Below are 12,911 nucleotides of genomic sequence, written 5' to 3' on the forward strand. Positions count from 1 at the left end.
TCACTGAGAGAAGTTGGGGCAGGAACTCAAGGCAGGATCCCGGATACAGGAACTGAAGCAGAGACCATGGAAGAATGCTACTTACTTGCTTGTGCACTGTGGTTTATACCATCCAGGAACACCTTCTCAGAGGCAAAACCTCCCACAGTGGGTTGAACCCTTCCATATTAATTATTAAAGAAGAAAATGACCCCACAGACTTGCATACAGGCCAGTCTTAAGAATGTTCCTACTTCCCTAATAATGACCATTGCTAGTGTCAAATTGACAAAAAAAGATAAAAACAAAAACAAACAAACAAACAAAGCCCAATCAGGACAGAGGACAAGACATTTTTTTCAGTGCAGCCACTGATAAATTGCCCATGCTGTGATAAATAACCCCATCTTTGCTCATTATGTAACCCTAATTAAACTCAGTGGTACTTGCCAGCACGCAAGTAGTAAGGGAATTAGGTGGGAAGTAGAAACAGTAGTGGGGTGGGAGGTAGACAAGAGAAGGTAATGAGAATAAACATGGTCTATGGACAATATACACATGGATGAAATCCTTAAAGTCAATCAATAAAGAGGTCATTGGCTGACTGAAATTAGTGAATGGACAGGAATATTAACTACTAAAACTAATAATGAAAGATTAGTACAAATGTTGATTGATATACCATCTTAAAGTATAATTCATTGTATAAGAGTAGAGTGAGCCAATCTTCAAACACACAAAACGCACAGGAGTATGCGTGCGTGTGTGTGCGTGCGCGCACACACACACACACACATAACACACACAACACACACAACACACAAAACACACACACACACACACACACATAACACACACAACACACACAACACACAAAACACACACACACACACATAACACACACAACACACACAACACACAAAACACACACACATAACACACACAACACACACAACACACAAAACACACACACACACACATAACACACACAACACACAAAACACACACACACACACACACACAGATTTTTTTGTCTTTTATAGTTATCTTTGAAGGAGCTACTTACAATTTCATTTGAGGGAAAGTAGGTTCATGCTCAAAATTTAGAAATCCATTTGTAAGTGAAATTGATGCACAGGATCATGATGAGAATGACTAATTTTATGGGAGAATAGTAAACATAACGGTAAGCTAAAATATAAAAACAAATGTTATTCGAGGAGAGAAGCATGATCACAGCTTCTACAAACCTTACAGATGAAGATGAGGCCAAAACACTGATTAACTTTGGAATTGAACTATCCAGTATGTTAGATGATAGCCCCAGGTAGGGATTTAAACACAAGTTTTTCATTAATTTAAAATCCTTAATACTTAAAATTTAATCCCTTCACCTTTGACAAGTAAGCACTTAAAATGTTTGGCTCTTGGGACAGGTCAGACTTCCAAGATAGTGGTGTTCAGCTGTCTTGGAAGAAATACATAGCTAACCTAGTTCATTACATATGAATCCTGTAAATGTGTAGTAAAAAGATGAAAGCACAAAAGCAAACGAGCAAAGAATATAATTAACACAAATATAAATGCAAACATATAGTGCTTCAACAGTAATAATATAAATTTGCAAGCAGGTAAGAATTCCAATGTTACATCAGTAAATACAAGTATGTAGTTAGGAAATGTGTATGAAATTCTATAAAAATGGATTTAAAAAGTACACAATTGAAGTTTTATGAAAGAACTGTAGTGGCTCTTTTATTAAATTTTATTTAATTTCTGTATTTTCTCCATTATACAAATATTCTTTCTAAAAAAACAATTATTTTCTGTATATGGGGTGCCTGAGTATACGTCTATGCACGTATATGTGTGCAGTAGCCTAAGAATGACAGAAGTGGACCTCAGATCCTCTGAACTAGAGTTACAGACAGTTATGAGCTGCCATGTGAGTGCTGGGAACTGAACCCAGATTCTCGGCAACAGCATAAGCACTTAACTATCAAAACTTCTTTAGTGAACAGAAAAATGTTATATTTAAGCTATACAAAATATTATAAAATTAGAGTAGGATTACAGCCTGGCCTTGAAATATTTTCTGGTGACATTCAGGATTATATAGGTATTTCAAGGGAAAATTAAAATAATATGTAAAGCTGACATATGAGAGACCTGCATACAGTGTACATATGTGTACATAAACTGATGCAAGTAGAAAATGGACTTAAAGCAGTGTCAAATGCACAGAACACTGTTGATGAAGAGATGAAGGAAATGCTAAGAACAGGATATTAGTATTTATATTAAAAAAACAATTATTGCTGTGATTCCTTTTGTTTTCAAAAGTTGTATTTGAACTGCTTTTAAGATGTGTATCTATTTGTGAGTTTAGAGCCTTGTAACTTGTACTGCTGTTGAAATAATTCCTGAAAAGGATTTAGGAAAAATAATAGCTCATATTTTATATAAAAGAAAATTTATAGATTTTATATTTATTAACCACCGTGAAGTTCCCATGCAGCTAATGGCTACTAAATGTAGTCCTCATCTATTTCAGCAAGTTAATGTTCTGATAATTGTTACAAATTAGTATTTTTTAAAATTGAGTTTGTAGTTTTGCTTCTACAGTACTTTACCAGTATTTTATATATTCTTAAAGCCTTTAAGTTTTAGTGCATGAATTACTATAAATCTTGTTTTGTGGTTGACTAAGCAGATAAAATATGTCTAACATTGATGTGAAAACAACTGAAATTGTTAATCCTGTTAATTACTACATGGGACATAAGTTTGTAGGATAACAGAATGATTAGGTCTGAGACTTTATAGTTCATCTAAGCGAGGGAGGAGCTTCCATCTCACAGTTGTATCAGCTTCTTCATGAACAGTTTCCAGTTCCTGGTCCTTCGATAGTTCTAAAAATACCTACACAGGAAAATGATTACTGAGCTGTTAGTTGTCCTCCAAATGACCAGGGAAATGCATGTCCCTTTCATGAAATTTACAGTGATGACACAAAGTCAATAAGCTGACTTACTTTGTCCAGTGTGCACTGAGAGAGGCTGTATTCTTCCAGGTTAAAGCTATGCTTCACTGAAAAATACATAAATCAATAAAAGACAATGAGCATAGACTTACAGTTTATTGTCAAGAAAATTTTCAAAGTCCTATACTCCAAAATGAAATTATTAAAACAAATAAAAGTTAAGTGGAATAAATAACTGCAGGACAGACAATGTCATGAAGTATATATGGAGTTTAGATAGGAGTCATATGAGTTTCTACAGATGAAGTGTGAATTTGAAGGGTTTTAGGATATTTTCGCAAATAATGGCTGCAGCAACAAAAAGTTAATATGAATGCATACCAAATCCATCTTAGCACTGGGATTTTCTCATATTAAATTTTCTAATCTCTATTTAGTGTGTATGTCTTTGGGAGACATGTATTTTCCTTGAGAAACCACACAATTGATCAAAGTATTTTTACATATGTGAAAGATTTCACTGCATATTCTCTCAGAGGACCAAATCAATATTCCCTTCAGTGATCATCTACCTTATCAGGTCTCCACTGGGGACATCAGGAGATATACATGACAGTTGTCACTAGATTCAGATATACTGTAGGGATCTCCTGTGTGAGCGCCACTCTTAAGTGCTATTAACGGAACAGTGAGTGGAAGAGACAAAACCCTTGGCCTTTCTCTGTGCCTTTTAGCAGGAGAAATGTAGACATTATATCCATATGCATTTAAATGTATAATAAAATAATAAGTGAAACTGCTGGGCGTTGGTGGAGCACTCCTTTAATCCCAGCACTCAGGAGGCAGAGGCAGGTGGATCTCTGTGAGTTCGAGGCCAGCCTGGTCTCCAGAGTGAGTTCCAGGATAGGCTCCAAAGCTACACAAAGAAACCCTGTCTTGAAAAACCAAAATAATAATAATAATAATAATAATAATAATAATAATAATAATAAACACTATGGAGAAAAGTGAACCAGTCAAAAGTCAAAACAAAAACTATTGCATACTCTTCTTATATAGGACTATTGATGAAGTTATAGTAATAATTTGATTATTGAGCAGAATCATAAAAATGTGAAGAAACAACAACCTAAATATTTAGAAAACTTAATTTCAGAAAGAAGAATGAGCTAACCTCATAATGGTTCCCTCTATCAAGACATCGCTTTCATTCCTCTTCCCTCTTCCTTCCCCCAACTTGGCCTTCTTGATCCCTCACGTTCCCATCTCCCATCCCCTCCCTTCTACCCACCCTCAGGAGTGTATGGTGGGTGGGAAGGGGAGTTTTTCAGGGGGTGGGAGAAGGGGATGAAGGGAACTGTATTGGCATGTAAAATGAAAAATAAACATCTTCAATAAAAATTTAAAAAGAAGAATGAGCAAGTACAGAGTACCAGGGCAAGAGGGTGTTTGACCGGCAACAATTAGGAAGAGTCAGGAAGTCGGCTATTGAGAGTGGACACAAACAGAGATTTGTATTATCTCAAGCACAATGAGGCAGACAGTTCTGGGCACTTTGCAAATGAACTCCTTCACTCTGATGACCTTGTAGAGAGGACACCGATAATGCTGAGGTGAGCAGGGATTGGGGAATTTTGTTCACTGTCTCCCAGCTATTGAGAAGCAGCTCTGTGATGGAAACTCAGAAAGACTAGTAGCTTCAGGGTTAGGGTTCTTCAGCAAATCACACAGTGATGATCTGCTGCTGGGAACCATCTAGATGACTGAGAGTAAGACAGACAAACAGGGTTAGTAGTGAGAGGAGCTCTGAGCAATCAAAGAATGACTTAGCTATCATTCAGCAACAGAAGGTTGAATCTTTCAGCACAGTACAAGGATGTTGGCGGGTAAGTGGTTCCTATTGCTTTCACCTCATCAGTGTAATCTGAGCACATCAATGAGGGAAGAAAGCAGGGAGGAAGTGGGCTGTGAGGTAAGAAGAGAGAGGTAATTACAGCACACTTGGCAGGAATGGAATATGAGCATATAGACAAGGCAGGCCACAGTCACGGTTTTTCCTATGTTAATGCAGATGTGAAGTGAGAGCGCTAAGCTCCACTGATGTCCTCTGCAGCTTCAGTCCCCCTGCAGATGAACCTCTTCCCATTCTTAAAATCAACACCCTGCAGGGCCTATTTTTAAAATTACTGCACATCCACCCTTCGTTAAATTATCCTCCAAGTCCTTTAAAAGTTTGTTCTTACCTGCTTCTAACTTGTGAAATGCCTGAGACAGAGGATAAACATCTGTTATGGGTAGCTGGTAGGTCAACAAGGAGAAATACCTGGCAATAGGAACACATTATATTTAATCTGTGTTTCAAGGTGGGGATGATAAACATCAGAATAAATCTTTGTATCATTAACCACGTCTTTAAAAATAAAATTGGTACAAGATAATATATAGGTTAAATATGAAACCAAATTATTTACCAATAAAACTTTTGAAATGTTTGAAGGGAACTGGCCGTTGTAGACATTTCTAGTAATGGCAGAATACTACTACTTATATTCTTACATAGCCCAGTTAACTCAAACTGTTTTATTGTTAAGATCAGAAATTCTAACCTACATCCTTAGAACAGTCTTCAAGCTGAAAACAAAACTTCAAGCGAGTTCAGTATTGTCACAATGATTAGAGCTCCAAGGCTGGGAAGAGTGGCTGCCAGTTTGGGAAGACTTAAAATCCCTGGAGCCTCTAAGGGACAGGGTGGCATAGGGCATTTTCCTTCTGGCGCTGCTCCTGACAGCAACCTTTGCTGTTGCCTCAGCTCACTCCCAGATTAACAGTGCAGTGTTCCTAAATGGCAGTAAGACTGACCAGACCTCCAGGGATGGATATCTTCAGACCAGATCACTCTCTTCCTTTCTTATCATTCATCATATTCCCACATTTATCATATACATACATACATACATACATACATACATACATACATACAGATACATAGACATATATCTTTAACTAATGATACTGAAGGTTTAAGAGCAAGAGCAGGTTTTAGAATATACCTTAGGCAATCATTAATTACATTTACACTGTGTGAAGACGAGAATAAAAACAGTGTTGTGTCTTGTTTTTCTGATGTGCTTATCCCTCTAATTTTAAATTCAGTTGCTGCTCTATCTTCTTGTCCTGCTCCTAATAACACATAGGTATACACACACACACACACACACACACACACTCACACACACACACACACACACACACACACACACACACACACACACACACGTGTACATGTGCATACAATACACTCCTTTACAGTCTCCATTTTGAAACAAGGAAATTCTATTAAAGAAAAACCCATCATCTTTGTTGCTATTTCCCAGAGGAAGAGACACATGCTCCTGTGTAATCTGCAGACCTCTTTTAACCTGGAAGGCTTAGCACACCTCCTTCCAAGGTCCCTAACTATTACTGTGAAGCCTAATCACCAGTGTTGGCACAAAGCTAACAGAAACCAGGTATGTAAAGCTACATGGCTCTCCACCATGAGCAGCTCTCTTCACCTTTCCTGACGTGCAGCCTGTGGAAACAGCTTCACAATGTCCCTGTGGACTAACGGCACTTGGGAAGTTTCATTGACTTTTAGTTCTAGAATGTAATCCTTGCCAAACTTCCTTTTCAGGTGTTGAATTGAACCAATGCATCTATGAGTAGGAAGAACAAGATGGGGGGAGAAAAACATTGTCATTAAAGTTTTGTTATTCTTAAATTTCAGAGATAGTAGAAAGGGTATCAGTGAGGAAGGTAAAAGGAAGGAGCTAGCTACTAACAGTGACTTGGTCTACAGGCAATCCCAAATCAGGCTCTGGAGAGATACCTACCTCAGCAATCCCAAATCAGGCTCTGGAGAGATACCTACCTCAGCCTTCCAGACACCATGATAGCAACTCGGTCACACAGAGCCTCAGCCTCAGCCAAGTCATGGGTAGTCAAGAGGACACCCCTGTCATTGTCTTTAACAGCTGCCTGGATTGCCTGCCTGAAGTGAGTAAAAATTAGAATTTAAAACCAAAAGTAAGATAATAGGAAAGATAAAATAGAGGGAAATGTATAGATAACAATAGTTTAAAAATCATATTCATGTATTCAAAAACACCAGAGAAATCAATGCTGACTGATTTTTTTTAAATAAAGAGAATTTTTAATACTTTAGGTGTGTTCATAGTATTTGAATTAAACTTTAAAAAGAAGTTTCTTTGTCTTTTGGAGATGTTAACTGAAATAATGATTAATAAAAGGACATGTCACTTCATATTTCCTTTAAAACAATAGAAGGTGCAAAAGGAAATGGGTTGAGAAAAGAAAGTTGGCCTTCTAGTGACAATGATTGGAAATGAATGATAGATACAACGGATTCATAAATAATTCTTTCAACAGTTGCATTAAACAATGACAACAAAATTTATTTTAAATTTGAGAAAGTATTAGATAATCACAAACATGACATTAAACCAGAGGTTTACTAGTCAAAAAGGGTGATTCACAGGTAAGAATAGGGAAAAACTAAAATAAGTTGGGTAAGTAAATCTGACAGATAAAGAAATTGTGTCAGTAAACTAATTTCTTTAGGAAAAGTCTAACCAGCAAAATAAATTGTTGCAGAATTCTCAATAATTAAAATACAAAATTAAAATTATTTATTATTAAGCCCCAAACTGCAGAATATGGATCATTTTGGATCATCCACTTACTTGTTAAATATTTGCTTTCCTAATAACATGAACTATCTCTGTATCTAGAGTTTGTGTCTTGAATGTCTCATAAGGTCTGTGTACTAGAGGCTTGGTCCCCAGACAGTGCCATTAGGAAGTGATGGAATCTTTAAAAGTTGAGATCTAGGACATCAGTGCCTCTGTGGGGGATTCTGGCACCTCAATGCCTTCTTCATTCTCTTTGCTCCTTCATGTATAAAGTGACAGAACTATCATGTGTCCCTGCCATGGCATGCTACTTTACCACAGCCCCAGAGCAATTAAACCAACACAATATGGACTTAAAGACCCCAAAACTTCAAGCCCAAGCAAATCTTTCCTCTTTGTAAGCTGATCACCTGAAATATTTGCTATAATAGCTGTTGATATGGTGTCATTACATACCAGATTTGTTTCACTGTGTTAAAATGCCTGGGATAATCAACCCAAATAGAGAGGTTTGTTTTGCATTAATGTTTCAGGTATTCTAAGCCATGGTTGATTAGACTCACTGCTTTGTGCCTGTGGCAAGGCAAAACCCCATGATGGTGAGTGCCTCAGGGAAATATGGCTGCTTTTTTTCAGGAGCAGAGGGCCAATGTCTTCTTCAAGGTCATCTTTGCCAGCTAGCACTTCTTGGCAGCACTACTGGCTGGGGAGCAAACCTTTATAACACATGGCCTTTAAAAGAACATATACCACCCAAGGTAAAGCAGCTAACTAGTATAGTTTCCACTGTTGGGAACCTGTGGATTTCCTTCCATTTTACATGTTTATCCCTGTGGGTCTGGGACCTAGAAGAATGCTCACCACACTTGCTGCTGCTCAGACACATCTAAGCCTGTAGATGGTTCATCCAGAATTAGGATAGATGAATCTCCCAGGATGCTCAGCACAAAACACAGCTGCAATGAAGGAAGAAAATGTCCTCTGTTTGCTCCCATACTACATAAGCACCCAGAAGAGCACTGGATACCACACATACCTTCCTAGTGGCTCCTGCAGCTAGTTTCTGCACTAGGACATTCAGCTGGTCGTGTAGTTTAAAAGCATTCACTAATCTAATAGAAAATAAGATGCAAATAACACACTAAGAGAGAACTTTGGGAAAATGAAATCACCCATAATTATAAGAACATTGAAAGAAGCACAGCACTATTGTTTAAAAGTTTGAATCATGATAAAAAAGTTATTTCATTTTTTGCCTCATGAAATGTTTTTTTCATTATAATTCTGAATGAGAAACCAAACTGATGTTTACTCTATTTCCATTTTCTCATTAGGAACCTAGAAACAGTGACTATTTATGAGCATAGACGTACTCATTTTTTGTCACCTATTTTATTGAATAGGTGTGGTCTCTCATTTCTGCTCTACCACCAATGCTCCACAAAGGTAGAGATGCCTTTCTGCTCCTGTTCCTCATTAGTAAATTCACTGTGGGTAGTACCTCCCTGCCTCTTGACAAAAAGGGATGACACACCCCCTCTGCTTTACCTTGAAATGGCAATGGTAGCATCCTTCTTCCTCAGCCCTTTTACAGAGGCATACACTTGCAGGTGTTCTTTCACTGTCAGGATGGGCCATAGCATGTTCTCCTGAGGACAGTATCCAAACTTGATTGTGCCATCGCCCTGGTAACCCACAGCTGAGCTAGACCCTTTCAGCTCCACCTATGAGAGTAAGCAGCTTTACTGATGGTCTGTGAGGCCTGCCCACCACAGTCTAGAAATTAGAGCTGGCAAATACCTGAACTATTAAAACAACAAGAACATGTCGCAGAAACTGATGCATATTTATCACAGAAAATAATGAAATCTGCTAGTGTACAAGCATAATTTCACATGTGAGTAGGGTGGAAACGATGTACAAATTCAGGTGGTACCTAAAAACCTGTGGTACACAACAGGTACTTGACTCCTGGTAATATTCCAATTCCTATTATAAACTTTTAAATACCACCCAAAACAATAAAAGGAGGGCTGGAGAGATGGCTCAAAGGTTAAGAGCACTGTCTGCTCTTCCAGAGGTCCTGAGTTCAATTCCCAGCAACCACATGGTGGCTTACACCCATCTATAATGAGATATGGTGCCCTCTTCTGGCATGCAGGCTTACATGGAGGCAGAATGTTGTAAACATGATAAATAAATAAATCTTTATAAAAAAAGCAGTAAAAGGAAAAATGTGTATACCCAAAATCACCAATAAAAGTCTTACAAATATATAACCTATATTTATTATGACTATAATTTTTTTAATGGAAATGATTTCTGCATTGTTTACTAACCTCTCCAGCTGCTGGCTTTGTGATCCCAGCTATCATCCTAACAGAAGAAGTTTTACCAGCTCCATTGGGTCCTAACAATCCCAGAATTTCGCCTGAAAGAAAGAAAAGGATGATTAATAAATGCAGATTTATAGTTTTTCAGTGAAATCTTGAGAGGCCAGTAAATCCTCAGAGTAATTCTAACATAAAATATACAAAATGTATGTCATGAAAACACATTATTTAATTCTCATCATTAACATTTTATCAAAAGCTTATTAATTCCACATTGATATATCACTCCCCAAGATTTCCTATTTCAATTATTTTCCACAGTAGATTGTACATGCACTGTGTATGAGTGTGTGTGTACCTGTGTACTCATGCAAACAAATTCTAAAACTTAGAAAGCTGGGACACTATTCTTACACCAAAAATAAACCACAACTACCATGAATTTTCATCTGAATTGATGTAAATTGCTCCTTCTCAAATTCATAAACAAATAACAGTATGTAATTTCTACAAAATGTGACCTGTCTGCTAAAACACCCTCTAATAACATCCTACTAGCATGGTGTAAACTGTACCATCTTGCTGATCTAAAGAAGTGTATCTAGTCAAACCCTGCTTGACTTCATACTTCATCCCTTCCACACACAGGTGCATCTGCTTCTCTCTTTGCTTTAAACTCAACCACTCCAAATGAGTCACTGTATCTAAATCCTTGTCATTGCTGTCCCCATCTTCTGGTCACACAGATATTGACTTAAATGTCACTGTTCAAGTAAAGCCTTCCCTTGTTCTAATAAAATACAGTTCCATGTCACTCTGTTATTTCACAAGTTTCAATGCTCTACATAGCATTGATATGCAATAAGTGATATTTTATTGATAAATTATTTTTATGGACTCTTTAGAATGCAAAATTCACAAAGGCAGGAAGTTTCCTGCATTTTTCCTAAAACAGTGTGTGTGTGTGTGTGTGTGTGTGTGTGTGTGTGTGTGTTCATTCCTAAGAATAACAGTTAATGGTTTTGTGTATGCAGACCTGTACTCCCATCTATTCAAAAGGCTGAGGCAGGAGGATCACAAGTTTAAGACCTGACTGAACTACAGGGTAGGTTCAAAAGGCCATCCTTGACAACTTAGTGAGACTCTGCCTCCAAACAAGAAGTAAAGGGAGAGCTAAGAATGCTAACAGTGGTAGAATAGTTGCCTAGCACACATCAGGCTCTGGGTTCTACTCTCTAATAACACAAAAATTAATTAGCTGAAAAAAACTTAAACAGTAAATTTAAGAAGTGGTTGTTCCAAACCTTTATTAACACAAAAAGAGATGTTTCTTGCTGCTACTTTCTTTGTCCTCTTTGAAAAGCAACATTTCTTCTGACCTGCATACTCTTTGTACAGACCGTTGGCGATAATGACTGGTCTCTAGAAGAGATAGAAATGAGGTTTTTCTCTAAATTTGAGAGGTTTTATGTTCCTACATTTTCATGATGATTACCATAAATCAATCCATATTCTGAGTTGAGAGTAATTATTACCATTATTACTAATATAAGACACATTCATTAACTTACAGTGTTACTGGTTTCCAAACATACTAGGAAAATACCAGAACACCATGGAAGACAATTCACTGTCTTTGCAGAAGGGAATTGACTACATTGGGGGAGAATATAGCATCTAAGTCTGATAAAAAGAATAACCTGTGCCTGGAAATACAATGAAGTTTCAGTAGAATAGCGTCTGCTTAGCATGCATGAAGTGTGGTTGAATCTCCTGGTCTCTATTAAGCATTTTACCCCAAATATTATATTCTTTAACTCATAAGGTCTTATTTTGTTCTAAAATTATTATTCTAGTTATTAAAACTCATTTTTCTCAAAAGAAGAATAAAATCATTGTTTTTTTTGTTTTGGGTTTTGTTTGTTTGTTCTTTTGAAACAGGGTTTGTCTGTGTAGCCCTGGTTGTTCTGAAACTAGCTCTGGAGACCAGGCTGTCCTCAAACTTACAGAGATATTCCTGCCTCTGTCACACCCCCAGAAAATACTGGGATTAAAGGTGTGTGGCACCACAGCCCAGCAAAATCATAGTGTTTTATGTTATTTTAGTTTCCAGAACCTTCTAGGGTGACCACTTATTTAGGGATGTACCAAGCTTCACACTTTCAAAGTTAAAGCCAATATATCAAGCTTTGTTCTCAACAATTCTTGTATGCTTTCAACAGTATCTATGCTTTCAAACCTCATTTAAATTTGAAGTACTCAAGGCAGCTGATGTCCTTATTCTTTCTGCTTGGACATCTTCATCTTCATCTTCATCTTCACCTATATGTTCTTCTAGATTTGGTTGAACCTTTACACTTCGTGGAGATATCCTGTGGAAAACAACTGAGTTGCACATTGTTTTCTAGTTGTCAAAATTTAGTTTCCTGATGATTTCACCAGTTTTTTTTCTAATAGACTGGTGGTTGATTGTCATTATTCATGTGGCTGTAGCTTTATGGAGAACTCTCATCCCACTGACCAGAGTCCCTCTCTCAGTGTTGTTGCTGTCCTTCCAGAATCCTTGACCTTTAAAGCCAGTATTTAACAGCAATATCATCAAGTACTGCCCCTGCCCTCCTAAAATTCAAGTCACTTTTACTGCCACTGGTCACTACAGCTCCACCTTAGTCGTATCAGATATTTGTTTCAGCATCTTTCACTGCTCACACTTTCCACAGACCACATGTAAAACTTCATCAAATCAATTGTTATTAGTTAATATCTCTTCTTTCCATCTCTCCTATGCAAGGATGAATATCACCTTATATGGCAGAATGGATGGTATACTTGGAAAATCTTTGTAGTTTTGATAAATTGAAGTATCTCTATAATGGTTAGTGGCAGATTTTATTTCTTGGCAGTGAGCCAGAAATCCATTGACTA

The 12,911-nt window shown here is 37.3% G+C and overlaps 1 protein-coding gene across 1 annotated transcript in view; it reads right to left on the reverse strand.

The window, feature by feature from the left end:
• Positions 1-1,701: 1,701 nt before the first annotated feature.
• Abca6 (ATP binding cassette subfamily A member 6) overlaps positions 1,702-12,911 on the reverse strand; it is a 70,828-nt gene continuing 59,618 nt past the window's right edge. Inside the window, exons 28-38 of the mRNA XM_035448028.1 lie at positions 12,226-12,358; positions 11,291-11,408; positions 9,993-10,084; positions 9,202-9,377; positions 8,690-8,765; positions 8,515-8,609; positions 6,873-6,992; positions 6,517-6,657; positions 5,206-5,285; positions 3,014-3,069; positions 1,702-2,901 (exon numbers count right to left, since the gene is read on the reverse strand). Of these exons, the coding sequence (XP_035303919.1) occupies positions 2,800-2,901; positions 3,014-3,069; positions 5,206-5,285; positions 6,517-6,657; positions 6,873-6,992; positions 8,515-8,609; positions 8,690-8,765; positions 9,202-9,377; positions 9,993-10,084; positions 11,291-11,408; positions 12,226-12,358 (1,189 nt within the window). The 3' untranslated portion in view covers positions 1,702-2,799. The remainder of the gene's footprint in view (positions 2,902-3,013; positions 3,070-5,205; positions 5,286-6,516; positions 6,658-6,872; positions 6,993-8,514; positions 8,610-8,689; positions 8,766-9,201; positions 9,378-9,992; positions 10,085-11,290; positions 11,409-12,225; positions 12,359-12,911) is intronic.

This window comes from Cricetulus griseus, chromosome 7 (genome assembly GCF_003668045.3).
Source record: "Cricetulus griseus strain 17A/GY chromosome 7, alternate assembly CriGri-PICRH-1.0, whole genome shotgun sequence".
Classification (NCBI taxonomy): Eukaryota; Metazoa; Chordata; class Mammalia; order Rodentia; family Cricetidae; genus Cricetulus; species Cricetulus griseus.